A 26,819-nucleotide genomic window follows, 5' to 3' on the forward strand; every position below is an offset into this window, starting at 1 on the left:
AGTGGGCTTGCATCGAACATATTCTTGAAAAAAATATGTTTTGGTTGACTTCCGCTTTAAGTACATTTCAGAATCTGTACCGTTGAACTTTTACTCAAGTACGGGAGTTACTTTTACTATGATTCCTTTTTACACAAAGTATCTGTACTTCTACCTAAGTACAGAATCTGTATACAGTGCTTTTGCTACCTCTGCATCCAACTGTCCCCTTCTGCCTAATCACATGTCATGGTTGCTAGGTGACAAGAGATGTAGCAAGGGGGAGCTTCAGCCGTATCGTGTCATAAAGCTCCCCCCCAAAACTGTTCCCTTTCAAATGATGCATCCCCTGTGGTGACATCATCAGAGTGACTGTGACTACGACACCAACTCACGATGTCGTACGTTCGATCAGTCCAGGCAGACGAGGGAAATACTTTTAGGTTTTGATGTGATGAGTCACTTGTATCCACTTTGAACTTCACACTGCGGTCACATCAACCAACAAAAGTAATCCCTATCAATATAAAAACCTAACTTGCTGTAACTAAATATGGCCGTATTTGCAGCGCGAGTTTTATCAGAGATGGGCTGGGAGCAGCACTATGCCCTCCCAGTGCTCAACACTGAAAACAAGGCTTTCATAGATGAGGTGAGTATAGTCCTAATTTATTTCTTACTACCACTGCTAAGTTGTTTAGTGTACATGCTTGGTCTTCACCGCACAAGTAGAATAAGTGTCATACTGTTTTTCCGTGAATCATTTCAAAATTTGCCTGCGGCCCTACTGAAGATAAGCGATTTGGAGAATGAATGAAGGAATGAATATCAATCATTTTTCCACTATTAACTCATTCACTGCCAGACATTTCCGGACCCTCTTTTACCCTAACGTTTGAAAAAATGTGAACAAAATATAAATAAGTTCCTGGACCGTGAAAAGACAAGTAAATTCGTCAATGGCAGTGAATGAGTTAACGTGACCTTATTATGTGTACAACTCAATTGAAAAAGAAAATGCTGTTATATTCAGCTGGAATTGGGGCCTCAGTAAAGGTGGAGGGAGTTATGAATAGTTCCAATTAGCAGTCAGTGGTAGCACAAAACCAAGCTTTGGCCTACGAGCAAAAAAAAAAAAAAAAGGAAAGGGAAGCCTACTAGAGCTTCTGAAATGTATGTGGCGTTAATCAGAGGCACTTTAAAAGGTGGCAGGTGTGCACTGTGTCCCATTTTATGATTTGGAATTAGTAAATTCTGAACATAACACCATCCCCAGGTTTAAGAGGGTGTGCATTTGTTACACACTTGTGCAACCACGTTACCTCGTGTTTATTTCTACTTCTCCTCTCAAAGATTTGTTTTTCAATTGAGTTGTGTTATAGGTCGCATTAATGGTGAAAAAGGTTTTGCAATCGTTTCGCTTGATTGATTTTTTCTTTTAAATCACAAAAACCTGGAGTTTTCACAGAGGTGTGTAGACTTTTTTTTAATTTAAATTTACATAGGAGACATGTTTATTATAATCCTAGCACCAATTTAACATAAATACCACATGCACTACTAAATGCCGTCAGAATTAAAAAGTTGGCTGTTTTCAAGAAAGATTTTTGTAATGTTACGATAACAAATTCATCTTTTTTTGAGAAAAAAAATAACATGACGAGAATAATAGTCTTTCCAAGTAACGTAAATAATTTAATAGTTAACGTTTAGAAGCAAGAAATTCATAGTTTAACAAGTGAATTTCAAAGCTATAACTTCAGTCTCATTGTAAAGGGGAAGTCAAGTAAAAAAAAAAAAAGAAATTGTCACTTGCTGTCGACTGAAAATGACATCACAGTCGCTCACTCAGGACTCAGGTAACGACCAATAAGCTTCTTATTATTGAAGACACTTTTATTCTTGAAATGACTGACTCTTGGTTGGTGATATATCTTTATCCAATCAGAACTTAGTAAGTCATTGTTTTTATTGCAAATAATTTTGCTGACCAAGCTACACAACTGACGGACACTTCATGATCTGTGGACCCCAGTTTGAGAATGTCCGACCAAAGCAATATTCGATTAATTTCTCTTTTGTGTGGAAGTGCTGAACAGCAAGCATAGAAGCAAAGTGTTTGTACCGCCAACCCTATGACACAATGTTTGTTCTCTGCTCCTTCAGATATGTGCGATAAAGAGGGAACTTGTGAAACTGAAACACAAACGCGAGGCTAATGAAGAGAAAAAGCAATTAGGAAACGACTTCCTGAAAAATGCTAGAAAGGAGCTGGAAGTCACAGAGGTAGGTTTGATTGATTTGAGCCTGAAAAATGTCTTTCTTTTGCAAATTGGCTCAACAATAACTTGATCCGATTGTTGTGCAAAGGCTCTGTGCAGGGCCAAGGAAAGAGAACAAGAATTGGAGAAAAACCTTATCGCCACTGCTGAGAGAGAAAAGGGTCATCTGGGGCAAGACAATACTAAGATGGAAAATGATATTCAGTCTTTCTCTGAAAAAGCAAAATCTATTGAGGTGAATAACAGCCATAGATTGTTTACTTTTATTTGAAATATCATAATAAACTTGCCCAAACGTGGTGACCAACCTTTTGCCCTTATGCTCAGAACAACATCTTAAAGGCGAAACAGAAGCTGGAGCAGTTTCGGGTGCAAATGAACTGGGACCAGCAGGCCATGAATTCTTTTTTGGAGGAGGCGACCATAAAAGATGATGACACGATGGCCATCATGAAGTATTCACATCAGGATGAGAAGAGGATCAAGGTCAATGCAATTTGTCATGACGCGTTTCTTGTCTTGGTTTCGGAGTCATTCTCAACTCAGTTGATATTGTCCGTCCCACAGTCACTCACTTTGGCCATTGAGAGGACGACAGTGGAGGGCAATAAAAAGCACAAAGCGCTTGACAAGGAAATGACCGAGACTTTAGCTGCACAGGTACTGAACAAAAGAAATGGAAAGAGAAGACACACTTGATGACCTTCCCTTTGTCTTGTTTTCCTCTCAGATTGCTTTAGACAAGACGACAGAGAATTTGCAGCAGGCCCATGTGGAAACTGAGCAGATCATCCACCAGTGGGAAAACACCATCCAACAGATGAAGCAAAGAGATGCTGAAATGCATCAGTCTGCCGTGGTAACCACCTATACGCACAGTGATCCCCTGTTCGTTGTGGGAGTTACGTTCTAGACCCGCCAGCGATTAAGCAAACAAATGAATACAAATAAAGTGGTTGAAGCCTTAAAATACTCGTCCTACACGCTTTAGCCAATCTGTTCATTTTCCATGTTTACAAAGTATGTTCTGAACCAATTTTGACCCAGACAAAGAATATCCTCATAATAATTCTCTATCAAATTATGCACTACAAAACCTGTTGTAGCCTAACATTAATTAATGGATGATTAATCCTTAATGACTGTTTCTGAGAAAAGGAAAAATCTATTTTATACTGTACGTGGAAGGCCACTCAAATTTGGATAACAACAATCAATGTAATGTCCTATTTATGGATAATCATTCTTATGCTGTTTCACTCTTTCACTGTTTTGAGATTCCACCATGTTTAAAGACCAACAGGCGGATCTTATTGTGGTAATCTGTGCAAATGTGGCGACACACAGACAGTTCTTGGGACTTTTTCAACCACTGTCTGATTAAAAATACACATTTACATGACTTGAAGACCAACAGGTATATTTTGTTTCTACGGGAACATCTGCAAAGGTGACCGAACCACAGACAGTTCTTGGAACTGTTTCAAGCTCTTGAACACTATTGCTACTGTCCCATAAAAAAGACACACAATTCATGGCATGTGCGGTTTCACAGTTTAAAAATTCCCATTGTTTACACCATTTTCATTGATAGTACACACACTATAAATCTGAAATCCATTTTAGAGGGTCCAATTTTACCCATATCTGTCCTTTGTAGCGTCCGTACAAAATTATGAAATGTTTGAAATATTTAAAATTTAAATCTCAGGGTGAAAGAATCACATTTAGGGTCTTTTCGTTGCTGTCAATTTTGGCCTGAACAGTAGGGTTAAACATATTTAATTAAACACATTGTAAATGTATTGAAACACCCCTAAAAACGGAAGCGTAAAATAAATACAAAATACATCAATATTTTTTTTTTTTTTACTTTTACTACACTTTTTAAACACTCTGCAATATAGGTAAATTGTGATATAACAGGTGGTCACTGTATTGCACAATATCAAGCAACACAATGTAAACGCCCATCCACGCATAACCCACTGATCCCTCCATCAATCTAGAAACTGTCTGAGACCAACCAGATCATCAGGGAAAGGAACGACTCTTTGATGGAATTGAGGCACTTGCAGGACTCGCAGTTGAACGACAACAGAGTCAAAGAGAAGAAATTGATGTCAACCAATCGACAAACTGCAAAACTGCGGCTGGACTTTAAGCAGCAGGAGACCAAATACGTCGAGATGCAGGATGAGGTAATGCGAAAGTCAGTGTTGGCTCGTGCTATACCTGGGTCTTCAGTAGGGACTTATCCGAGCTAATTTACCTCTTAACACATTGCAATCACAGAACTATAAAGACTATATAACGGCACGCAACTGTGCCGCGTATCATCTGGAGCCGTTCAAAATCAATATTCATCTAATAACATGACAAAATCAACAAACGGTAAATAAAATACATCGCATACAACCAAGATCGTATTCATGTGCGCAGCTTGCTACAGTCTTAAAATTGCTGAGTTAAAAGTCACCTAAATTGGGTGAATAAGATAACCATTTGCCGCGTCCAAAATGTTATTCATACCCAGCGCATTGGGTTGTGGATTTGACCCAACACGTTGGGTCAAGCTTTTGGTCCAACGAGGGGTAAAAAGTAGCCGTACTGATGCGTTCAAGCCACAAAGCCATTCAGCCACCATGAGCGTTTTCTAAGAATGTTACATTACATTTAATTCAACTTCAGCAAACTGTCCAAGCTGGCGACCAGCAGCTCATCAGCCCCACCCCCATTCTTCAGACCAATTTTCTGGGTCAAAATAATGAACCTAACTTTGGGTTAAAGTAACCAAATCTGCTCAAAAGCTACAGCTTCCCAGTGAGGGGGTTAGGAAAACAACACAGCATTTTTTACTGTGTGCAGTTTTGTTTTGCCAGTCAAACAGTTTTGCTCTGACCAATGTAATCAATAGGTCAAAAATGCTGACGTCTTCGAGGACAAATTCGAAATTGGGTTGCTTCAAGAAACAGTCACATTGCTAATATAGTTGAAGTTAGCCCGGGCCAGCATGACTGATCCTAAAGGCAGATTTCATTGAAATGGCAACACAGAGGCTGAAATCGGATTGGACAAAAAAGCTTTTTTAAGATAAAACCTTAAAAAATGAAGAGAATAGACTTTTGGGAATATATGAATACAATTTTATGTCACAAATATTAGAATTAATGTTGTGTTTAGGCCAGAAAGGCGAAATATATAACCATATGACAAACCATAAAGAAACACAAATAAAATCAGAGGACATCAAGGAATGAATTAAAATAAAAAAGCAAAAAATGAAGGAAAATCAAAATTATGTTCAAGATAAATTGGATTGATTTTGTTGTCGTTTATAAATCAATGTTTCTCATGTTTCTGCAGCTGAAAAATTGCAAAGGCTTAGTGGATAAAACAACGTCCAACGTGTATTCGATGAAGTCCCACATATGCAGGCTGGAGGAAAACATCCAGAAGAACAACGAAAAGTCAGTGCAACTCAACAGGCACAGTGTTATGCCGGAACCCACCGTGGAGCTTCGCTAAACAATGATCATATGTTTTGTTTATTGCAGACTCAATCAGAGCGGGGCCCAAAATGATGCCCTTGAGGCGAAACTGAAATCTGTCATCCAGAACGCCCTGAGTGAGAAGGAGAGAGCTGCCCAGATGGAAATTTTCCTCAAGGAAGAGCAGCAGGCCATCAAGGTGGGACATGGTACATTTCACTTGTCTAATGCTACCATGGCAGTTAAAAAAAAAAAAAAGATAAATCGCCAAATTGTAGACCTAAGTACATTACAAAATCAGTGCAAATAAATAAATATTGGCCATCACCAGAGGTGGCAGGAAATCACACAATGTACAAGTTGGTTGTGTTTCTTAACCTGCAAGTTTCAAGCAAGCCCCAAGTTAGTGTGGAAAAGAATAAGGCAAGCTATGCCAAGTCCCTCTAAATTTCAAGTAAGTCAAAACTCGGGTTTAGCATGTTATGAGTAGAGCCATTCAATTTTGTTATTTAAAACATTTATTTGCACATTAGCTACTTAGCACTCAGTGACTATACTAATACGTTCATAATGACAATTTTAAATTAAGTTTAAAAACTAGACATTTTTGAAGTGTTAAATCGAATGTATTATACTGTACTTACAAAAAATGTTTTGTAAATAAAAAATAAAACATGCACTGTACTGGATTAAAAAACGGTTAAACGGGCTGCTCGCAAAGCTACAAGCTTCATTCTGTTTGATTGTATGGCATGTTTTAAATGTTGTAAATGTTATTTTTATTTGTTTCAGTGATTCTTTCACGAAGCTTAGTTCATGTTTGACTAGTTATCGGTTAAACTGAAGTTAATGTCGCCTACTGCCTTTGTGGAATTCCTAGTGACGGTAAGAAAATCATCCTTTGTGGGTGGGATTGGAACGGATTTAAGGCATGTCCATTCATTTGGAGAGGGAAAGATGATTTGACATTTGAATGTTTTGTGTTACGAGCCGGGTTACGTAATGATTTGAACTTGTATCTAAAGGCGCCGCTGTGCTCTATTAAACTGCTCACCATATAGCGTGCCACCCTGTTATGCTTACCAGGAGCTGGACAACCAGCTATTTGAACGCGGCAAGGAGCTTGTCCGCTGCAAACAAAATGGGGAGGACTTCAAGAAAAAGGAAAAAAATTACATGGCACATTTATTACGCAGCAAATGCACCATCAACACGTTGGAATGTCAGCTCAGGAAACAGGAGGAGTACTTACTCAAACAGATGATGATCATGAATGAAAAGGTAAGCCTACCTAAAAACAAAAATATAGCCACAACTGCCTCAACCCGACTGCTTGCTTCCTCTCACTATCTTTTTTTTTTTTTTTTTGGACACCACTTTTCTGCATTAGGACTCCCAATTGATCATTTTAGATAAAAAACTATCACGATTGCAAGGTGCTGTTGGTGATTCCGATGAAAAGTTAGGGATGGAGGTGAAGATCACAGAGCTGCTCAATTCCCTCGAGGAGAAGAAGAAGACATCCAGTAAGATCCTCATCAAAATTAAGGAGTCTGAGGTCAGGCTGCAGTGCACAGTGGTACATGAGAATCTTCACAAATGACAATATCTTACTGGATATTCTTTTGTCTGTGGCAGGAGGACATTCGCTATTTGAGGAAAGAGCGGGAGGATTCCGAAACTCAGAAGAAAGAGCTGTACAACAAAGTGGCAGAACTGAAGCTGATCAATAATAATATTGAGAAAGAGCTGAAGAGACTCGGGCTAAAGAAACAGGTAGCTGACGCGAGGATGCCAAATTGAACCAAATTGAGCAGTATGAAAGAGTGTGAATGATACAAATTGAACAAACTCGCTCCCCTTTCACATCTAAGACCTTGGAACACCAAGAGTCACCTCAAAATGGATTCATGGGACCAATTTCAACAGTTTTTGTTACCACTTTTGTTTTTTTGAGGGGACAGTACATTTGCAGCTATACCAGCTGTACACCGCCTACTTTACATTGGAGCAAAGAGTCCTTTTGCTACTCACTTTTGTGAGATATATACAATTTACAACTGTCGAAAGGTTTGTAGTTATCGTTATTGTTGAAAGAAAAGCAGTAGCACCATATATTTTCAGTTAAGATCTTTTGGCAGACCATAGCTGAGTCGGGCCATTACCATGGCGATCAGTCTTCTGGTCTGCTGATAAGGGCCATGACTTTACACTAAATAATAAAAAACGTGAAGATTTCAGGGTGACCCCGAAACTTTGGAACAGTACTGTATTGTATGCCTCTATCTGAATGAAGGATCAACTGCATTCATAATAAAACAATGTCCTGTGGCCTTTCATCAGGAACATATCGTGGAGCAGAACATCTCCAAGCTGGAGGTGAGGCGCAAGAGGGATCTCCTGTTCAACAAAGCCAACAGCGTGGTGTCCTTGGAGAAAAGACAACTGAATGTGAAGAAAGCAATTCATGAGAGGCAAGAGGAGATCAGAGTCTACAGTCAAATGCTCAGTCAGCAGCTGAAGACCACAGAGCAGGAGAGACAGAAAATTAGGTAAAAAAAAAAGACGTGACTAAATATTGAAACAGAACAATATTTTCTCTTACATCAGGGGTGTCCGAAGTCCCACCCGGAGGCCTTATTTTTTTTTTATTTTTTATTTTTTTTTTTATTTTTTTTTTTTAAAGGCCCACTGTCATATCGTGGTATTTCCAACCAACCAGAGAACAAACCTTCAAGCATACAACTGGGTAGGCCAGGTAGGGTTTGCACACCTTGGCCAAACAGGGAAACCTGTCCATGTTCTGGTCCACCATCGCAGCATGATGGTAATATATGGGGTCTGCAATAGTGTGGAATAATACCACACTCTTGTTGTTATTGATAGTGTGGGCTGAAAAGATGTTCTGCTGAATGAAGCCTGGCTTTTCCCTCCTGTTACTGGTTCTCCCTCAATTTAAATCAGTTAAGGTGATGAAGTTATTTCATTCAGCGCAAACATCTGATGCTGCAATTGTTTCTTCCTTCTCCTCAAGCCAAAAACACATGATTAGTGGCCAGTTGACATCTCACACTAAAACATCATTGCGGATTAGTAAAGTGGACTAGTTTGTGCAGCCCCTAGTGGTCGTTTCGGGCATGTGCATGATATGCTGCTGCATATGCACCAAAATAAACAGAATTGCCACATATGTCGAAGAGATGCTTATTCATAACTCAAGTTAATAAAAACCCACTTGAGGTCATCCAACATTACTAACCATTACAAGGCCATTCTTGGACTTCTGCCCTCTTACATTTGTAACTTAATCACACAGAAGTGTTGGTTCATGCAGTTTGTGTTAAAGTAACATTTTGTTGCTAACTGTTCCATTAGCCTGCATTGAGTTGGGGAAAAAGGGGTTTTGGTTTTTCTGCCCTTCTACATGGAGCCTGTTCCAAAAAGATAGGAAACTAAAGGAACGTATCTCATTGGATGACTTTAAATCCAGACTGAGAGCATTTGAGACAGCTTCCTCAACCTGGATTTGCTTGATCTAATTTGGATGTTATTTTAAATTGTGTTTAAACTTTTTGCTGCTATGTAGGCCATTTTAATGTGCTGAATTGAAACTGTAACTTTTTGCTGCCTCTTGGCCAGGACTCTCTTGAAAAAGAGGTTTTATAATCTCAATGGGACATTCCTGGTTAAATAAGGGTTCAAAAAAAGTTCCAGGAACGCTTAACTGGCCTCAGCAAGATAAGCGTGAACCACACGGGGAGCAGATACTGCTCTTGCGTTTGGAATTTCGACTTTGTCGACAAAATTGATTTGCATTTGAAGTTGAATAGCAATTTCTTTGCTTGTCATCTTCCCTAGTCTGGAACTGAATGTAAAATTGTACAAGGTTGACGCCACAAAGAAGCATTACGAGGTTGTGACCTTTACTATGGCAGCCGAAGAGGATGACGAGGATGCGGTCAAGTCTCAAGCTCACTACATCGCCAAGGTAAGATGATCAGAAATGTTAAATGATCCTCTATTCCGCCTGGCACCGTCACTAGAGTGTGACTCTCTTCCACTAGGCCGCGCTAGAGAAAGCGGAACTCAAGCAGCGGGGAGAGTGTCTCAATAGCAAAATCCGCAAGGCCGAGCAGGAAAATAAAGCGCTGGAGAACACAACTCTGTTATTCCACATCAGTAATACTGGATTTCACACAACAGTCGCCAAAGCAAAAGAAGCCAGTATGTAAACCTGCCTGTTGCACTCTTATCATTCAAGAGAATAGATTCCTGTCTGCTTATAAAACCTTTTCTTGCGTGAATGCTGAGCAAGCCAAGTTTTACCCCGATACTCTTTCCACATTCCCCCACTGATATGGGCCATTCAAACTTAACAAACACAGTGATGCCAGACAGCTAACAGTACTTAATGGCATGTCTTCTTGTATACCTGTATTACACTGCCCCCTAGTGGGCAAGGTGCGAACAGCCAAAGGAACAGCACAATGTCTTTTCAATTGAAAAAAAGTAACCAAAACTGTTTAATTCTCATGCATTGTTCACACTATTTAATTATGTAATTTTTATGTCTTTATAATTCTATAGAATGCTATTTTCCTTACTTAAAATACATTGCAGATAATTTGATATTTTTGAGGGGGTTTTGAAACAGATTAATAGCATTGCCATTCATCTCATTGGGGAACAATTATTTGAGACACAAGTGTTGGGGTTTGTTAATTTTACGTAAATTTTACGGTGCAAATTTGAGAACAAGATCAACAATTCCCAAGATGCTCTGAGTGACCTACGCAGTACATCACCGATGTCAGGTCAAACGTCCTATGTCACAATATGGTAACCTTCCTCACAAATCTACCCTTTTGGTCAATCCACACGTGGGTGTTATTTTTATTTCTTTTTACAAATTATTGAGCAATTTGAAGTGTCGAAAATGGCTTGCTCTCTTTGACAATGATATTAATGGTTGAAAAAAACGTACTGTTTTTGAGGTCTACTAAAAAGTGATGATTTTGAAGATATGTGGACTTGTTAGATACAGTGGCCTCCATAATTTTTGGCACACCTGGTTAAGATGTGTTAAAAGCCATAAATGAATTCAAATCAAAGCAAATCTCAAACTATAGATGTGTTTCCATATCAGCTCCAGATTATCAGGAGAAGTTCAAGCTTGAAGAGCAGCTTCAGGTAGCCGAGGAAACGCTGGTGTCCAAAAGGCAACTAGCTAAACAGCTTCGTGAGGACGTGCAGGTACTGCAAGCCGCCGTTGTTAAGTTCGGTCATGAGAGAATTTAGTAGGATTTAGCAATCCTGTGTATTATGAAAACAAACCTTTTTAAGAGGGGTTAGTAACTATTTTTCATTTTATTTCAAAAACGCCTTTGCTAGCATTATTAATTCATTCACAGCCAGCCGTTTTCAAAGCAGCCGTTTTCAAAACACCTACCTGTTGGAAAATGTACCTGATGGATATATTTCTCATTGGCAGTAAACAGTTGGATTCCCGTTGCAGAACATAAACATCCACAGCAGTGAATCAGTTTCACTTGACAATTTTGGTATTTTTACATGAAACATGAAGTAGACAAACTTGATTTGCTTTTCCTTCTCAAGCTTTGAGTTTGACACCTGCGTCCGAGGGTGTATGTGCCTAACTATCTTTCCTTTCTTCTATCTTTCTCCTGTTTTGTCTTAGGAAATTAACATTGCCTTGAAGAATCGACTACAAGCCAAACAGTGTTTGGAGAAGGATGTCATGCAAATAATGGAATTTAACGATTCTGTCAACGACATGCTCCTTGCTGCCACCAAGTACAAACCTCGTCTCAAAGCGGCGCTGCAGCAACAATTTCAGCTGGTTGGCCTCTTTACGGCATTTTGTTTGTTTGTCACCAGTGAGGTCGTGTGGAGGAAACTGACAGTTTGGCTAATACTGTTTCTGGTTGTGAATGGATGTAGCTCAGTGAACTGTGAGGAACCGAATTGGTCTGAAAATGATTATTTATTGACTACAAACAATGTATCCGTGTTTATCTATCTATGCCAGCGATGTACAAGACAGTTGGAACAATGAAATGTTCTTCCACTAGATGGCAGAAGGGTGCATTTTAAGATGTGTCCAAATGAACAGAATACTTTAATAGATTTGTGTTTACTTAAAACAAGCCCACATTTCACACTAGTAGGTCAATTTGTGATTAAATTGGGATAAGAAAATCAATTTTTCGTTTCCTTGTATATGTGCCTCGCTTCAAGGCTGGGAAACTGATGTCGATTTTTTTTTCGCAATGCAATAATGTTTACATGTGTGCTTCTTTCAGGCCAATCTGCCTTTTCCATCTTCTGCTGTCTCTGGCATGAGTCGAAGATCCAACATTGTCAGCAGCTCTGTTTCTGCCAGGTCAAACACACGTTCATTTAATAAAACATTAATGCACTTCTTTTTTTTTTTTTTCTGTGTATAGTTGTACCTTGGCTTCCATGTCATCGCTTTGTCTGTATTTTACTTTGTGTTGTTAGCCAAAATTTGCATTACAGTATGAGAGAGTTTCTGATACACCACTGCTTGAGTGAAGTGGGAAAAAACTGCAGCATTAAGGTACTGTGATGCCATTTCTTGTGGACAAGGAGAGCCACAGTTGCCGAAATGAAAACACTTGCAGGGAGATGCTGTAGGCCACGACTTACGCCCAGACACTCACGTAGAAGGTCAAGCTGACTCCAGCTGTCCCTCACTAGGCCACGCCCCTTTAAGGCACACAGCCACACATCACAGTAAATAAGTAGTATATTCGTAACTCCATGGAAAAACAATACATACTGTGAATCTTTTATGTTTTCATACAACACAGTGCTAATTTTCTAACAAAACAAAATGTGTTTTTCAATTTGAAAATGTATTTGATATGTGAATAAATTGATTTTGGCCACGGAACAAATTAAAAAAAATTAGTAAGTCAGGGTACCACTATATTAATATTTGTGTGTTTTTTTAAATTTTTTAATATATTGTTAAAACTGTTTGTACATGTGTAATTCGAGTCTTCCCTCGCTATAATAGGTGTGCTGCATTCTCAGCCAGCAGCCGCAAGCCTTCTGATGAGCCGGACCCCACTGTGAAGACCGTGGTCCTGGGCCAGGATCTGCCCTAACATTTTTGCCCTCAGGACCTTTTGGATGGGCACGAACCTGGCCATTGACCTCGCCTTCTTGACAGAATGCATTGGGTGATCGTTATTCCTTGCACACATGACTGAAAAAGGCATAAAATAGACTGTTAGGATTTTTTTATTTATTTTTTTTTGGGGGGGAAAAATACACTTTACCTTTTTAAAAGGATGATAGTGTGCTATAGTCTTCCTAGATCAGATCAGGTTTAGAATTGTGGTGGACCAGCCAGGACACCTCAATTCCATGTTATTGTGTGCCATTCACCAAAGTGTGATAATAATACTGTACTGTAATGCTGATGTTTTTATGGCTTATATGTAAATTACAGTTCGCAAGTGTATAGGGGAAGCCCTGGAGCAAAAATATATGTCATATACCTTTATTTGTGTTAGTCGCCTCTTTGGCCGGAAATTAAATCGTGAAGCTCATTGGAATATAGACCATTAAGGAAAAAATATTTTTACTTGACAATTGAGTGGGGAATCTGTTACTCTTCTTTATGTGTTCCAGTACAAAATTCTCCTGCTCATTTTACAAATAAAACAATTACAGCAGAGCTGTTGTCTTGTGTGTTATTTACAATTTTTGCCAATGATCACATTAGAAAAATACAACATTTTTGTACTTTGCTTACTAAAAATGACGCATTTCTCCATTGTTTGTCCTGTGCTAGAGGGTTTTAAATTTGGCTGCATGCTGCCTCCTCCTGGTGCTCATGTTTAAAAATAGACCTGAATGGTTGCTAGGAGCGACTAACAACAAACACCAGTCCTCCCAGTTTACAGCAAGAAGCTGCGGATATTAACACAGCAAGAAAAAAAATACAACTTTAGAGCTCACTTAGATCTCAAACTTGGGGTGACTCAGGATTGATGTGAAATGTTGAGTGTTGCCACGGCAGTTTTACCAGAGGTGAGTTGGGAGCAGTATTATGCTGTTCCCGGGGCCAATGCAGAAAACAAGGCTTTAATTGAAGAGGTGAGAGATTTATTTATTAAATATACCTCAGTTGTTATCTTGTTTATCTTATTTTTTTATTTGACTGCAGTATTACTGAAGTGTCTTATGTTACACTGCAATTAAAAAAAAAATGAAATTAGGAATATATTAAGAAAAATTATCCGCCAATAGAACATGAAAATGTGTCATAGCAACATTTCTAAGTAAAGAGTCTTGAAACTAGTGCATTCACATTATCTGCACCTGTACAATTATAGTAATAAATTTAAGATAAATTCGAAATCACTAATAAATTTTCAATAACAATTTATGATATCTTGTTAAAATGTTTAAGTGGAAAAATTGGCATGGTATTTTGATGGTTACATTTTAGTTTTGGCAGTGTGTGACTGATTCTTTCATATAATTCAGTCTTTCCCATAATTAAAGTAATCTGATTACATCACAGATCATCAAGAAGAGGAAGGAACTCTCGCAACTGAAAAGCAAGCGAGAGAATCATAAAGATCAAACACAACTGGCAACGGAATTTCTGAAACATGTTAAAGGAGAGCTGCAAAATTTGGAGGTATTCATGCCCACCCCACACAAAGTGTCATTATATGCAAACGTAATGAATAGCAACAATATAAAGTGCCGCTCAGAAGTTTGTGAACCCTGCAGGATTGGTTATTTTTGTAAAAAAAATGATTAAAATACCCTTTTTAAATGTTGACATATACATCAATCCACAATGCTGATATTGAAAATAATAGACTCAAACAAAAAGAATGAAAATATTGGCATTTGTTATTTAACAAAAGTTTTTTTTATATTAGAAAAACTCACATTTCATGAGTGCCAAAGTATGTGAACCTCTTCAGTTAATAGAATATTGCACCTACTTTTGCAGTGATAACCAAATGGTGACTTATCAGTCTTTCACATTCACTTTGTGGGATTTTTGTGCACTTTTGTTCTTTTTTTTGTGAGCAGGGGCTTCTTCCGAGCAACCCATCCATCAATTATCATTTTTTTGTGACTCTTGCTGATATTTTAGAAGGTCAACCACTTCTAGGCAGGGTTGTAGATGATGTGCCTCACAGTGGAACGATGAAGCTCAAATTTTATTTAGATAACTATATAGCGGATGTGCTGTCACTACCCTCTTCTTGAGGTCCTCTAAGATTTGTCTTCCTCTTGGCATTACTGAGCTGTATGGGTTCACATGGGTAAGACTAAAGTGACGTGGTCTTATCTCCGTTTCAATCAGCAATGCAGAATTTCCGCACTAAACCATTTCAGTGGTTAATTTAGCTACCAATTTGTCCCACCTGATTCTACTTGACTGCTTGTGCTAAGCAATGCACCTCAGGGTTCACTTACTTTTGCACCTACATAAATTGACCAAAATCTCTTTTTAATTTAATCTTGACTACACAATGAATAAAAAAAGAAAAAAAAGAAAAGAAAAATACGTTGAATTGCTAACCTGACACCTGTTATTTTATATGAAATATAAAGGCTTGGATTGAACAACAAAATCGTGTTGAAACAATTGGAAAATCTAAATTGCTCAAGAGGTGCGCAATTTTTTGAGCAGCACTGTATGCTCTGTGCTTATTGTGAAAAGGCCCTGTGCCAGGCCAAAGAGAGAGAAGCAGATTTGGAGACGCACCTCACTGCCATTGCACAGAGAGAAATTGGCCATCTGGCACAGGAGAGCACTCAGATGGAAAATGAGCTTCGATCTTTGGCTGAGAGGAAAACCATGCTTGAGGTCTATATACTTCCAAACTTTCATTTTACATCATTTATTTATTTCATAATAGTTATTTAATATCAAATCCCAGGTGCCGCAATGTGATCAATGTATTAACCTTTTTCCTACATCATCAGAACGACATATTCAAGGCGAAACAGAAGCTGGAGCAGTTTCGCACCCAAATGAACTGGGACCAGCAGGCCTTGGATTCTTTTTTGGAGGAGTCGGCTCAAAAAGAAGACGATGTGATGGCCATCATCAAGTATTCGCAGCAGGATGAACAGAAGATCAAGGTAATGGGACGAGTTTGTGTTTGAAGGCCTCTGAAAGCGCTATAAAAATGTTATTTTCTATCCCACAGGCACTTACTTTGGCCATTGAGAGGACAATGCTAGAAGCTAGTAAAAAGCGCAAAGCCCTTGACATGGAAATGACTGAAAATTTATCTGCACAGGTACGATGAAGCAAAATGTATGGCTGGGAAATGCTGGTCTACAAGAAAGAAATGTGTCTGAATGAATGCCATGGCAAAAATTATATTTACCTCACACACACATACACAATCACCCTCTCACGCATAACAAAATTACCTCTTACACTCACTAAAAAAACTGTCACATGCACTAAAAAAGAAAAAAATTCACACTCACAAAAGCCTCTCGACACCCAAAAAAAATGTACACGCTCACCAAAAAAACCCTCTCACATTCACAGCAAAACCTCCCAGACACCGACTTCTCACCTCACACCAAAAACACCCAAAAGCCCAACCTCAGTGTTACAAAAAAGTTACAAAAAAATATATATTAATCTCACATATACCTCATATGTTGAACTACAGGCTGGACATAATATTTGCCAAGAAAATACATTTCGAATGGAAAATGTCCTGTTTTCCTGTCAGATTGCTTTAGACAAGACAACAGAGCATTTGCAGAAGGCACACCAGGAAACGGAGAAGATCATCCACCAGTGGGAAAACACCATCCAACAGATGAAGCAAAGAGATGCTGATATACAACAGTGGGCTCTGGTAACCAACCGAACAATATTGCCAACACAATGTCAGGGTTTTTCCCACATATAACATTTGGAGGTGGACAACTTATTTTGGGTAAAAAAAGATGCTTGAATTTCACGTTCTCGAACAAGCAGGATGTACTGTATCCACCCGCTGCTTTTATTTGACCCAGGAGAATCCCTGACAGTACACACACCCGAATAACACACACAAGTCCATCCATCATTCCAGAAACTTGCAGAGACCAACCAGATCATCAGGGAAAGGAATGGCTCCTTGACAGAAATGAAGCACTTGTACGACTCGCAGATGAACGACAACAAGGAAGAAGAGAGGAAATTGACCGCAGCCAATCGTCAGGCTGCAAAACTGCGGCAGGAACTGAAAGAGTGCGAAAAGAATTACTTGGAGATGCAGGATGAGGTAAACATGTCTGAGCAGAGTAAAATTGTGGATCGCCAACCTCTGCCAATGACTCTGGTCGACAGCAAATTTGAATCAGACGTGGCTTTACAGTGAGCACATCAGGTTTTTAGAGATTTTCATTTTTTGTTTTTAATTTTGACCTATAAAAGCTTGTGCAATACATATTTTACCATGCGTTGTAATTTACAGCTGTGACGTTTCAAAAACCAAATTCCACCTTTTGCTGAACTTAACCCTTAATTCATAAATATTACTAAATGTATATTATTGTATTATTATTATTATGAAAACCTGATGAGTTGGAGTGAAAATGAAAGCAGATTCGGAATCAAGTACAAAAATAATTTACAAAAGTTGATTCTCGGATTTAGAAAAAATGTCGTAAGAAATTGTTGACCAGTGTAATCATTTGATATCCACTTCAAAAAGTCCGTAATTGCATTTAGATGCCACAAGATGGTGGCAAAGCACTTTTTCGTATTAGACAAGACTATGGCCTGACTTAATGAAGCTCCTCCCATCACTTCAAGATGCCACAAAATGGCACCCAAGCAATATACAGAGTCAGACAAAATGATCTGACACATTTATTTAACTTACAAATGTGTATTGTATGTTATACAATATTATATTTTTATATATATGACATGGTATTGGCCTGAGCACAAAACTACAACAAATAATAAAGGATAGGGTCCCCCAAAAATCCATGAAAACATAAATATGCAGGCTTTCACTGCATTCTAACAAAACTGATTGTGTATTTGATGTGTTTGTTTGCAGCAAAAAAGCTGTAAAACCTCACTGGATAAAACAGCTTCAACTGTGGAGTCGATGAAGTCAAACATGTCCAGGCTCAAGGATCAAATCCAGAAGAACAATGTCAAGTTAGTCTCATTGAGTCCGTCATTTGCCATAGCTGTAAATGGTAAACATTGTAGGGCTTGGTAAACAAGTTGCTTCTTAACGTGATTGTAGACTGAAGCAAGCTTTGGGCCAAAATGCTGCCCTAGAGGAGAAACTGAAAGCTGTGACGCAGAACGCCCTGAGTGAGAAGGAGAAAGCTGCCCAAATGGAACAGTTCCTCACAGACGAGGAGCAGGCCATTAAGGTGAGGAGTCAAACACCTTCAATTGAACAGGATTATCTATGTCAGGTCTGCTACACACATACATCTGTTTCAAATCTTTCAAAAATGTCAATCCTTGACGGATCCCGCACATGAAAAAAAAAGTAATCCAGCATCTAACAGATTTGGTGGTATTGTGTGGTGTGTTCCGATAATCTCAACAGAGAGCACCACACACATAAAGATTCTCTTCCACCACTAATCTCAAATCCTCCGAGGCAGATACTGTATCTTGCGAGATCGCATGTGATCTCTCATAAATGAAAAAGATGTTACCCGAGCATTTCTGAAAAGGTAAAAAATGTGATTCTGTGAGCAAAATCTTGCTCGGGAAAAACACTTCCTACCATCTGGGGAATCGACTTTATCACAAAAAGCAACATTGAGTAAGGCATGTTTGTTCTTATTTACAATCCCTTCTTTGTTCATCAGTCAGGGCTCATTTTCCACATCACAGTTCACAAAGTCAAATGATTCGAGAGTAGCCGGCATTCCCCACACACACAAAGATGAGGGGGGGGGGTGTTCATACTAATAGAGTATGTTTAATATTTAAGTTTGATGGCCGCAATCTGTTTTGGACTATATAATCGAGACAAATAGACTCTTAGCGCACCTCAGACCGCAAGATAATCTTTTAGTTATCTTATTAAGACACAAAATGGTCGGGCATTTGATGTCCTTGATCAGGAAGGGGCAAATTCAGGACATAAACAGCCCGATTGTTTCGATGCGTGTCCTGCAAATTTCATGTTTCCCACACATGGTGGGTCTCATCACCAACATTTTTCAGGTCAATGAATTTGTCTCTCTGAAGTACCTCAGCCAAGTGATCTTGTGCTGCCACTCAGACCCAAAAGGTCAAAACTGAATTTCCTGCATTTTTTCCACCGCCACAAATATTTCCTCACAAAACAAGTCGGACTCGTTAACAGGATTTCTCTTCACTGGCTCGTGAGGTTCATTGGGGAGAAAGTAAGCACATCATTGGTCATTGTTTACAAGAGTTCTGTGAAACCTGTCGCGACAACCCCAAGACCCAAATGTTTTCACACATTAGCAAATCACAGCCATTAGTCGCGTTCGAGCTGAGTTGCTATGTGATAGGGACAGACTCAATGATAAAATCAAGACAATACTCGGGAAGTATATGGACACATACTGTATCTATAAACCATTCGTGACTATTTTGACTTTGTTTGCATGGTAGAGGACAATGGATGGGAGGAATATGCTATAGAGGGGGTAGCAGCATTACTGCATATGTCTGCAACAAAATGTCTCTTATTACTGGTACTGTTGCTGGTAGTTACATTGAATCATATAGTGGGCAACAACTGTGTTTTTTTGCACAAGGAGTTGGACGTCCAACTGCGTGACTGCAGGGAGGAGCTCTTCCGTTGTAAACAGAATGTTGACAACCTCAAGAGAATGGAGAAGGACTCTTTGGCGCAAGAGTTGTGGAGCAAATCCACCATCAGCAGTCTGGAACGAGAGCTAAGCAAACAGGAGAAGCATTTGATAAGACAGCAGATGATCATGAGTGAAAAGGTACGCTAACCAAAACAAGAACTAGAATGAGATTTGACTCCTTGGTCACACGTTTTTCTTTCACACACTTGCGTTGTAGGACTTCCAGATGATCTTTTTGGAGAAAAAGCTCGCTCGACTGCAAGGTGTTCACGACGCAGATGAAAAGCAAGTGTTAGAAATGAAGATCAGTGAACTGACCAAAGCCCTCGATGAGATGATGAAGACGTCCAGCAAGATTGGCAACGGAATCAAAGAGTCTGAAGTCAGCCTGCGAACAGTAGAATTCACCAAGCTCGACCAATGTTTCCACTTGTCATTGCATATTTTGTCTTTGACAGGGTGATATTCGCTATTTGAGGAAAGAGAACGACAAGTCAGTAGCTGCGAAGGAAGAGCTGTACAACAAAGTTGAAGAGTTGAAGCTAATCAATAATAATACTGAAAAAGAGCTGAAGAGACTTGGCCTCAACAAGCAGGTATTACGCTGTGCGAAACATTTTACTCTTAAGTTTTTATATTAACACCTGAAGGATTTATTGTGTGACAACATTTTTAAAAATAAATTCCTTAAAGGAAGTCAACGCAATTTTTTTTTCAAGAATATATTCTATGCAAACCCACTAGTTGAAACAGGGCATTCTGATAAATATTGTGTTTGTGGAATACCGGTAAGTGTTAATCCACTCGTTTTTAGCCATCTCCGGGGGCAGCCATTTTGTCTTCTGTCGACTGAAAATGACATCACAACTGCTCACAACGACCAATCATGGCTCAGATTTAGAAAACAGGTCAGCTGTGATTTGTCGTTGTGAGCAGTTGTGATGTCATTTTCAGTCGAGAGAAGACAAAATGGCCGCCCCAAAGATGGCGAAAAAACGAGTGCATTTTGCTGCTTAATCTGTATTCCCCAAACGCAAAATTAATCAGAATGCCATGTTTCAACTAGTGAGCCTGCTGGGAACTTATTCGTGAAAAAAATATATTTGGGTTGACTTCTGCTTTAAGATATCATGATTACCATCGGTGTAGATTCTCAGTCATCCTAGCCATCGTAAAGTTTGGACTCATCGCCTCATCTAAAATCTGTTTTTAACTGAAAAATTGGACCTCAAATTTTTACTGAAGGTCAACTTAGGATCACTCATAACGGTTACAGTCCAAGCCTGATGTCCCTGACTTTTTGTGAGTAGTGTATGTTTAATTACTAACGATGCACATGACAGAGTGAGTTTGAGTGAGGGGCTTCTCACAATTTGATCCAGAGTGGATCTTGGACCATCAGAGCGTTACCATGCACTGTGTGGCTTCTCATCAGGAACAGATGGTGGATCAGAACATCTTCAAGCTGGAGGTGACGCGGAAGAGGGACCTTCTATTCAACAAAGCCAACAGCGTGATGTCTTTGGAGAAAAGACAACTAAACTTGAAGAAAGCCATCCAAGAGAGGCAAGAGGAGATCGGAGTCTACAGTCAAATGCTCAGTCAGGAACTGAAGACCACTGAGCAGGAGAGACAGCGAATCAGGTGAAATTCCTTGTTTGTATCAGAGGTCGGGAGTCCCAAGCAAAACCCAAGTTACTGCAGCAAAAATCAAGCCAGTCGAGTCAAGCCATACATTGTTGCCGAGTCACAATGTTCTCAAACCAGTGACCCCCCCTCTCTTACGTACATTATGTACAATGTCACCCTTTGATAGGCTATTTCCAGTGAGTCTGTCATTTTAAAAGTGATTCCTTCACAGTGCTGATCTGAATGGAAAGTTATCCAAGATTCACGTCATGAAGAAACATTTCGAAGTTGTGACCTTTTCAATGGCAACCCCTGGAGAGGATGAGGAAGATGTGGTGAAGTGTCAAGCTCACTACATCGCTAAGGTGAGAGGACCTCAAAGACCATCAGAAATATTAAACGGTATTTAGTGCAGTAATTCCTAGCCGCTGTGCTGTGTGTGTCTAGTATGCCAGTAAGGGGACAAATAATTATATGCTCTTCCAGTAGATGGCAGAAGGTATAATTTACTTCTGTATCAGCCTACAACACAATAATAGCGTATTGTTCGACTACACAAGCCTAGATTTTCACACTGGGTGGGTACATTTGTGAGTAAAAATCAGCATACTTCAGCATCCAGTATACATCCATTTTGTGACATGTTTTTTTATTTGTGCACTGTGAGATTTTTCATATGTAAAATATATGCCTTGGCTCAATACAGATGGGGAAACTGATGCAGCATGTGTAACAAATTTACAATATGTTTTTTTTTCCCACAAGGCGGCACTACAGAGAGCAGAACTGATGGAGCAGGTCGAGTGTCTAAGTGCCAAAATATGCAAGGCTGAGCAAGAAAATAAAGCTCTGGAGAACACAACACTGTTGTTCAATATCAGCAATTCAGGATTTCACACGTCAGTCAACAAAGCAAAGGAATCCAGTAAGTCAACATTCTTGTCAGTAACTTTATGAATGGCTTGCACAACTCTCTTTGGTTCTTCTGTTGTGTTACTTACTGGTTAAAGAGGGGAAGTCAACCCAAACATATTTTATTCAAGAATATGTTCTATGCAAGCCCACTAGTTGAAACAAGGCATTCTGATATATATTGCATTTGTGGAATAAGAGTTAATCCATCCGTTTTTAGCCATCTTTGCGGGCGTCCATTTTGTCACTTCTGTCGACTGAAAATGACATCACAACTGCTCAGTTAACGACCAATCACGGCTGACCTCTTTTCTGAAGCTGCTGAGCTGTGATTGGTCTTTACCTGAGCCCTGAGCAGTTGTGATGTCATTTTCAGTCGACAGAAGTGACAAAATGGCCGCCCCCTGAAATGGCTAAAACGGGGTGGATTTTGCTGCTTAACTCATATTCTAAAAATGCAGTATTAATCAGAATGCAGTGTTTCAACTAGTGCTGCTGGGAACATATACTTGAAAAAAATATGTTTGGGTTTATCTCCACTTTAATATTCTTTTGTCAGGTCCAGAATACCAGGAAAAAATCAAGATGGAAGAGGAGTTACATTTGGTTGAAGGCACACTAAAGTACAAGAGAAGACAAGTGAGAGAGCTTCAGCAAGACCAACAGGTTATTCTTATTTATCATTGAGCTTCCACTCACTAAATTCCTCCTGTGGTCCTAAATCATCATCAGAATGCCCACGTCACTGCCCAGTGTTGTCTTCTGTATGTTAAGAAATCTCCTCAGTTTCATTTAAAGTCACATTATGAATGAAGTTTACCTTAACATAACTACACTCACTTGTAAGGAGAACAGAATAACAACAAATGTTGGATTTAGGGAAGTAGGGTAGGAGGGAAGGAAGCGGCAGTAAAATGGGCCAAAATCCAGATTCCATAGGGTGAGGCAGACTAGTTGAATACTATGTGTGACTTAATCAAATAAGCAGAGCTGGGTACTGTGCCAAATTTTGCCGGTCCATCATTCGTCAGTTTTTCTGGAGCCCAACCGAATTGTAATCGGCAGATGGTCAGTCCGTCAGTTAGTCTGTCAGAAGTCCGTCGGTCCGTCAGTCTCTGGCCATATTAGGTAACTCATTCAACTCTTCTCTGTTTCTGTTCATCTATCGGAGTCATCCAAGGAACTGACTTCTGTGCTTTTCACCTCCTACGGATTTGTTCAGGAACTGAACAGCATCTTGGAGAGTCTCCTACAGGCAAAACAGGTGGAGAACCAAAAGATCGAACACACACAGTCCCTCATCAGCAAACTGAATCGGGAGGTTGCTAACCAGCAGGAAAAAATTAACAGAGCCACAAAACAGGTTTGATGTTATGACCTAGTTATTTATCCTACATTTACATACATTTCTCTGACAGTGCAATATGTATCATCATTGAAGGAGCTCGCTTTCACATATGAATTTTTCATGTGTTTTTTTTTTTTTTATGATTACCCAGTGCTCTAAACTAACCCAAAAGATCCGTGCCTCAAGAAATACCAAGTCAGAGACTTTTGAGGAGAAGGACATCAGGCTGAGACAGTTAAAGGACTTAAACAGGAGTGTCAACAAGATGCTGAATGATGCCACAAAGGACAGACCCGACCTAAGATCAGCATTGGAGAAGTACTTTCTAGAGGTAAACAGCTGGAAGACTACATGCCTTTAGCCTGAATCATCATTCATGAGATTTAGATTAGTCAAAGTAGTTTAATCCCCTCCCCAAAAAATTCCAAATGTTAAAAATCTTATTTATTGTTTGATTTTCTTTCTCTCTCAGGCCAACTTGTCTTTTCCGTCTCCTCCGTCCACTCCCAGCAGCCGCCGAAGCTCCAAGACCAATTCAGCTCGCATCTCCACCTCTTCCAGGTCTGAGACACACACATTTGGGGCCCTATTTTCAGACCCAGTGCAAGTCTCCCACAAAGTGCAGTCTAACTCAATGGTCCTCAACCACCGGGCCGTGGACCGGTGCCGGGCCGCAGGCTGCTTGGGACTGGGCCAAGTAAATCTAAAAAACTGTTTCTAAATGATGACGTTCCGTTTTCATACTGTAGATATTTTCAATTCGAAAGTTTCAGGATGGGAACAAATTGATATCGGGAGTTATAAAAAGTGTCAATGTCTAAATGTATTGTTCTCCAACCTGCAGGTCTTCAGCTTCTTCAGCCAGCAGACACAATACCTCTGCACCTCAGTCTCCTTTACTGAAGACTGTGGCCCTGAGTCTGGATCTAACTGTTTCCTCCTCGCCTCGTTCAGCCAGCAGGGGCTCCAGCACAGCCAGCAGCAACTTGAAGAGTCCATAGTATAAGAATTTTCCGCGAATTGAGAAAATAGAGCTCTAGTTTGTTGGGGCAGGATGAATGATCACCTCACTAACAAGGTTATGTAATGAGGTTATGTTGTCATTTAGTCCCCGAATGAACCTTTATGCATTATACTGTGGATATAAAAAGTCTACACGACCACGTTCAAATGCCAGGTTTTTGCGCTACATCCCATTTGTATGATAAGATGGTGTGCATACTTATGCAACCACATTGTTTCAGTTGTTTACTTCCCCTTTCAAAAAGGCACCAATTCAATTGCACAGATTATAGGTCAAATAAATGGTGGGAAAATATTTAAAATAATTTATCTCGATCCGGTCTCAACTTTTTTTAAAACCATATAAACGGGTTTCTAGACTTTTTAAATCCACTATCAAGAGTTTTTCGAGTTGTTCCGGTACTCAAACTGCAGAATGAACATATTCAAGTCAAGTCAAATGTATTTATATATTCCTTTATCACAAAAGAGTCTCAAATGGCTTCACAAGCCCACAGTTAACAATTATTAATGACATCTTCTGATCTTAGTAACCCCACGAGGGCAAGGAAAAATTTAAATTAAAAAAAAAAACACCTGGGGAAAAATAAGAAACGTTGAGGAGGGGCTGCAGATGGGGGGAATCCCCCTTCCAGGATGACTAGCCTGCAACGGAGGCAAAATGGGCAACATTTAACACAAAATCAATTTTGTGCAATTTTAGAATAGTGTGAGAGCCCATTTAATAAGATGAAGCACGGAAAGTGGGTCCTCCACAAAACACGGCCTGGTTGGTCAATGAGGAACTCTCCATAGAGAACAATTCTTCAAAAAAGAGGCTTCAAACTGTTTATTGCAACTCTCAGGTGAAATTTATACACAAACTAAACAACCCGATAAAAAGGGGACAATATGTTGCTGAATTAACAATCACAAGGCTTTGCTACAGATAGCGAGTATGCAAATGCCGTAGATGTCCCCGCGTGTGTCGTAGTGTTAACACCCTTGAAACAACGGATAGAAAATGTTCTTACGTTCAACTTCTGAACTCATTATCAACAGTTTCCATACACGAAAAGTGTCAGGAATGTGCATCGAAAGCATGGGTGCATTACAGCGGTAATAGCTCACATGCTAAAGTGGTGAAGTGAAAGAATTCAAACCTGCTCAAATGGCATTTGTCACACAGCTACGTTTCTCACCCAAGTAGCCCACTGGGAACAAATCCATTTAGGAATCATTTATACGGTGAGTTGAAGCTAGTGGCCCACAGAGGGCCTTCAAAGCGTCACCATAGCATTTAAATTTAATACCAAGAGTCCTGTAATATTTGTTGCATTAATTTAACTTTTTTTTTTTTTTTTTTAATATTATGTCAATATATACTTAGTTTATTTATTGTAAAAAACATTTTTTCCTGAAATAATTCGCTTATTATAGTGAAAGAGATGTAAATAGAGAAAAATAGAGTAAATTATTATTACATATATATTTACGTATAATTATTACATTTAACATTTTGGGTTGCATTGTTTCTAAAATTGCTAACTATATATGTATTCATTTATTATCATGCAGGGGTCGATTGTAGTTTTAAGTTATAATATTACCAATTGTAGGTGGCGCTAGTATTGTCTTCAATTGGTTGCCATGACAACTCAAATCTAATATTTGTTTGAGTTTATTATTTTATAAACGTGTATTTGTTTCCACATAAACCTTAATGTTATGGCCTTTGTTGAAACTTGGTCGAATTATTTGTAATATTTTGTGATCACTTCCGGTTTGGAGTCGCATATGCCGGATGGCGCGACGGACAGAGAAAGTCAGCGGGCGAGAAAGACGAAGGCGTAATATTGTGTGGTGGACTCTGTCTTTGAATTATCTACTACTGGTTTACAAAGGCGCACGCGGTATGTTATCTTTTGTTTATTGTTTGAATGTTTGTGTCAAACAGATTATTGTAAATATTTATGTTAATACTTCGAATCTCTTTTAGTTTTCACGGTGTTCCACAATGAATGCGCAATAAACGATTGTGGACATCAGTACGAAGCGTGGTTCTTGACCGGAGTAGATACACCAATCACCACTAGATGGCAGATGTGTCTTAGTTGCATTTACACTGGTTCTTATACTGCTCTATACTACGTGAGAAGGCCTAACAACTTTTTTGGGATTTGAAATAACATGCAGGACAAACACAGCACCTCAATAATATTACAATTTTGACTGAGTTTGAAAAGAAAAAAGTAAAATGTACAGAATGAGTTCTTGCACTTGGTTTCTTGTTCTGCAGTTTTGTACTGT

At 39.2% G+C, this 26,819-nt stretch overlaps 2 protein-coding genes and 1 pseudogene across 4 annotated transcripts; 2 read left to right on the top strand and 1 right to left on the bottom strand.

The window, feature by feature from the left end:
- The window catches only part of LOC147140716 (uncharacterized), a 195,878-nt pseudogene that overhangs the window by 166,452 nt on the left and 2,607 nt on the right, over positions 1-26,819 (bottom strand).
- On the top strand, positions 40-13,481 carry LOC147140729 (coiled-coil domain-containing protein 39-like). 3 transcript variants are annotated; one of them, XM_086043535.1, is made up of 19 exons: positions 40-631; positions 2,146-2,265; positions 2,350-2,496; positions 2,589-2,747; positions 2,829-2,921; positions 2,992-3,120; positions 4,271-4,462; positions 5,628-5,731; positions 5,819-5,951; positions 6,839-7,033; positions 7,143-7,310; positions 7,391-7,528; positions 8,096-8,304; positions 9,611-9,740; positions 9,817-9,976; positions 10,899-11,005; positions 11,451-11,612; positions 12,076-12,155; positions 12,816-13,481. In XM_086043535.1, the coding sequence occupies exons 1-19, from the start codon at positions 533-535 to the stop codon at positions 12,904-12,906; spliced, it is 2,616 nt and encodes an 871-aa protein (XP_085899661.1). In that variant the 5' UTR covers positions 40-532; the 3' UTR covers positions 12,907-13,481. The 3 variants fall into 3 exon arrangements, 2 of the variants coding, with proteins under 2 accessions (XP_085899661.1, XP_085899660.1); XR_015088437.1 differs by having other exon boundaries at positions 11,451-12,155; positions 12,816-12,893; XM_086043534.1 differs by lacking the exon at positions 12,816-13,481 and having other exon boundaries at positions 11,451-12,222.
- On the top strand, positions 13,703-26,557 carry LOC147140730 (coiled-coil domain-containing protein 39-like). The gene is made up of 20 exons (XM_086043199.1): positions 13,703-13,903; positions 14,334-14,453; positions 15,498-15,644; positions 15,764-15,922; positions 15,991-16,083; positions 16,534-16,662; positions 16,882-17,073; positions 17,860-17,963; positions 18,055-18,187; positions 19,562-19,756; positions 19,836-20,000; positions 20,077-20,214; positions 21,054-21,262; positions 21,480-21,612; positions 22,013-22,172; positions 22,719-22,825; positions 23,382-23,423; positions 23,719-23,838; positions 23,980-24,068; positions 24,352-26,557. The coding sequence occupies exons 1-20, from the start codon at positions 13,805-13,807 to the stop codon at positions 24,506-24,508; spliced, it is 2,691 nt and encodes an 896-aa protein (XP_085899325.1). The 5' UTR covers positions 13,703-13,804; the 3' UTR covers positions 24,509-26,557.

The sequence above is a fragment of the Filicampus tigris genome, chromosome 10 (assembly GCF_054856515.1).
Source record: "Filicampus tigris isolate MCC_2025a chromosome 10, RoL_Ftig_1.0, whole genome shotgun sequence".
NCBI classification, from domain to species: Eukaryota; Metazoa; Chordata; class Actinopteri; order Syngnathiformes; family Syngnathidae; genus Filicampus; species Filicampus tigris.

Bases quoted from the DNA above. Each gene is read 5' to 3' on its own strand.
- LOC147140729 (XM_086043534.1), top strand. From the start codon at position 533: ATGGCCGTATTTGCAGCGCGAGTTTTATCAGAGATGGGCTGGGAGCAG. The intron at 2,748-2,828 runs GTCAATGCAATT...TCCGTCCCACAG, and splicing joins AGGATGAGAAGAGGATCAAG to TCACTCACTTTGGCCATTGA. The intron at 7,529-8,095 runs GTAGCTGACGCG...GCCTTTCATCAG, and splicing joins GACTCGGGCTAAAGAAACAG to GAACATATCGTGGAGCAGAA.
- LOC147140730 (XM_086043199.1), top strand. From the start codon at position 13,805: ATGTTGAGTGTTGCCACGGCAGTTTTACCAGAGGTGAGTTGGGAGCAG. The intron at 18,188-19,561 runs GTGAGGAGTCAA...TTTTTGCACAAG, and splicing joins ACGAGGAGCAGGCCATTAAG to GAGTTGGACGTCCAACTGCG. The intron at 20,001-20,076 runs GTCAGCCTGCGA...TGTCTTTGACAG, and splicing joins ACGGAATCAAAGAGTCTGAA to GGTGATATTCGCTATTTGAG.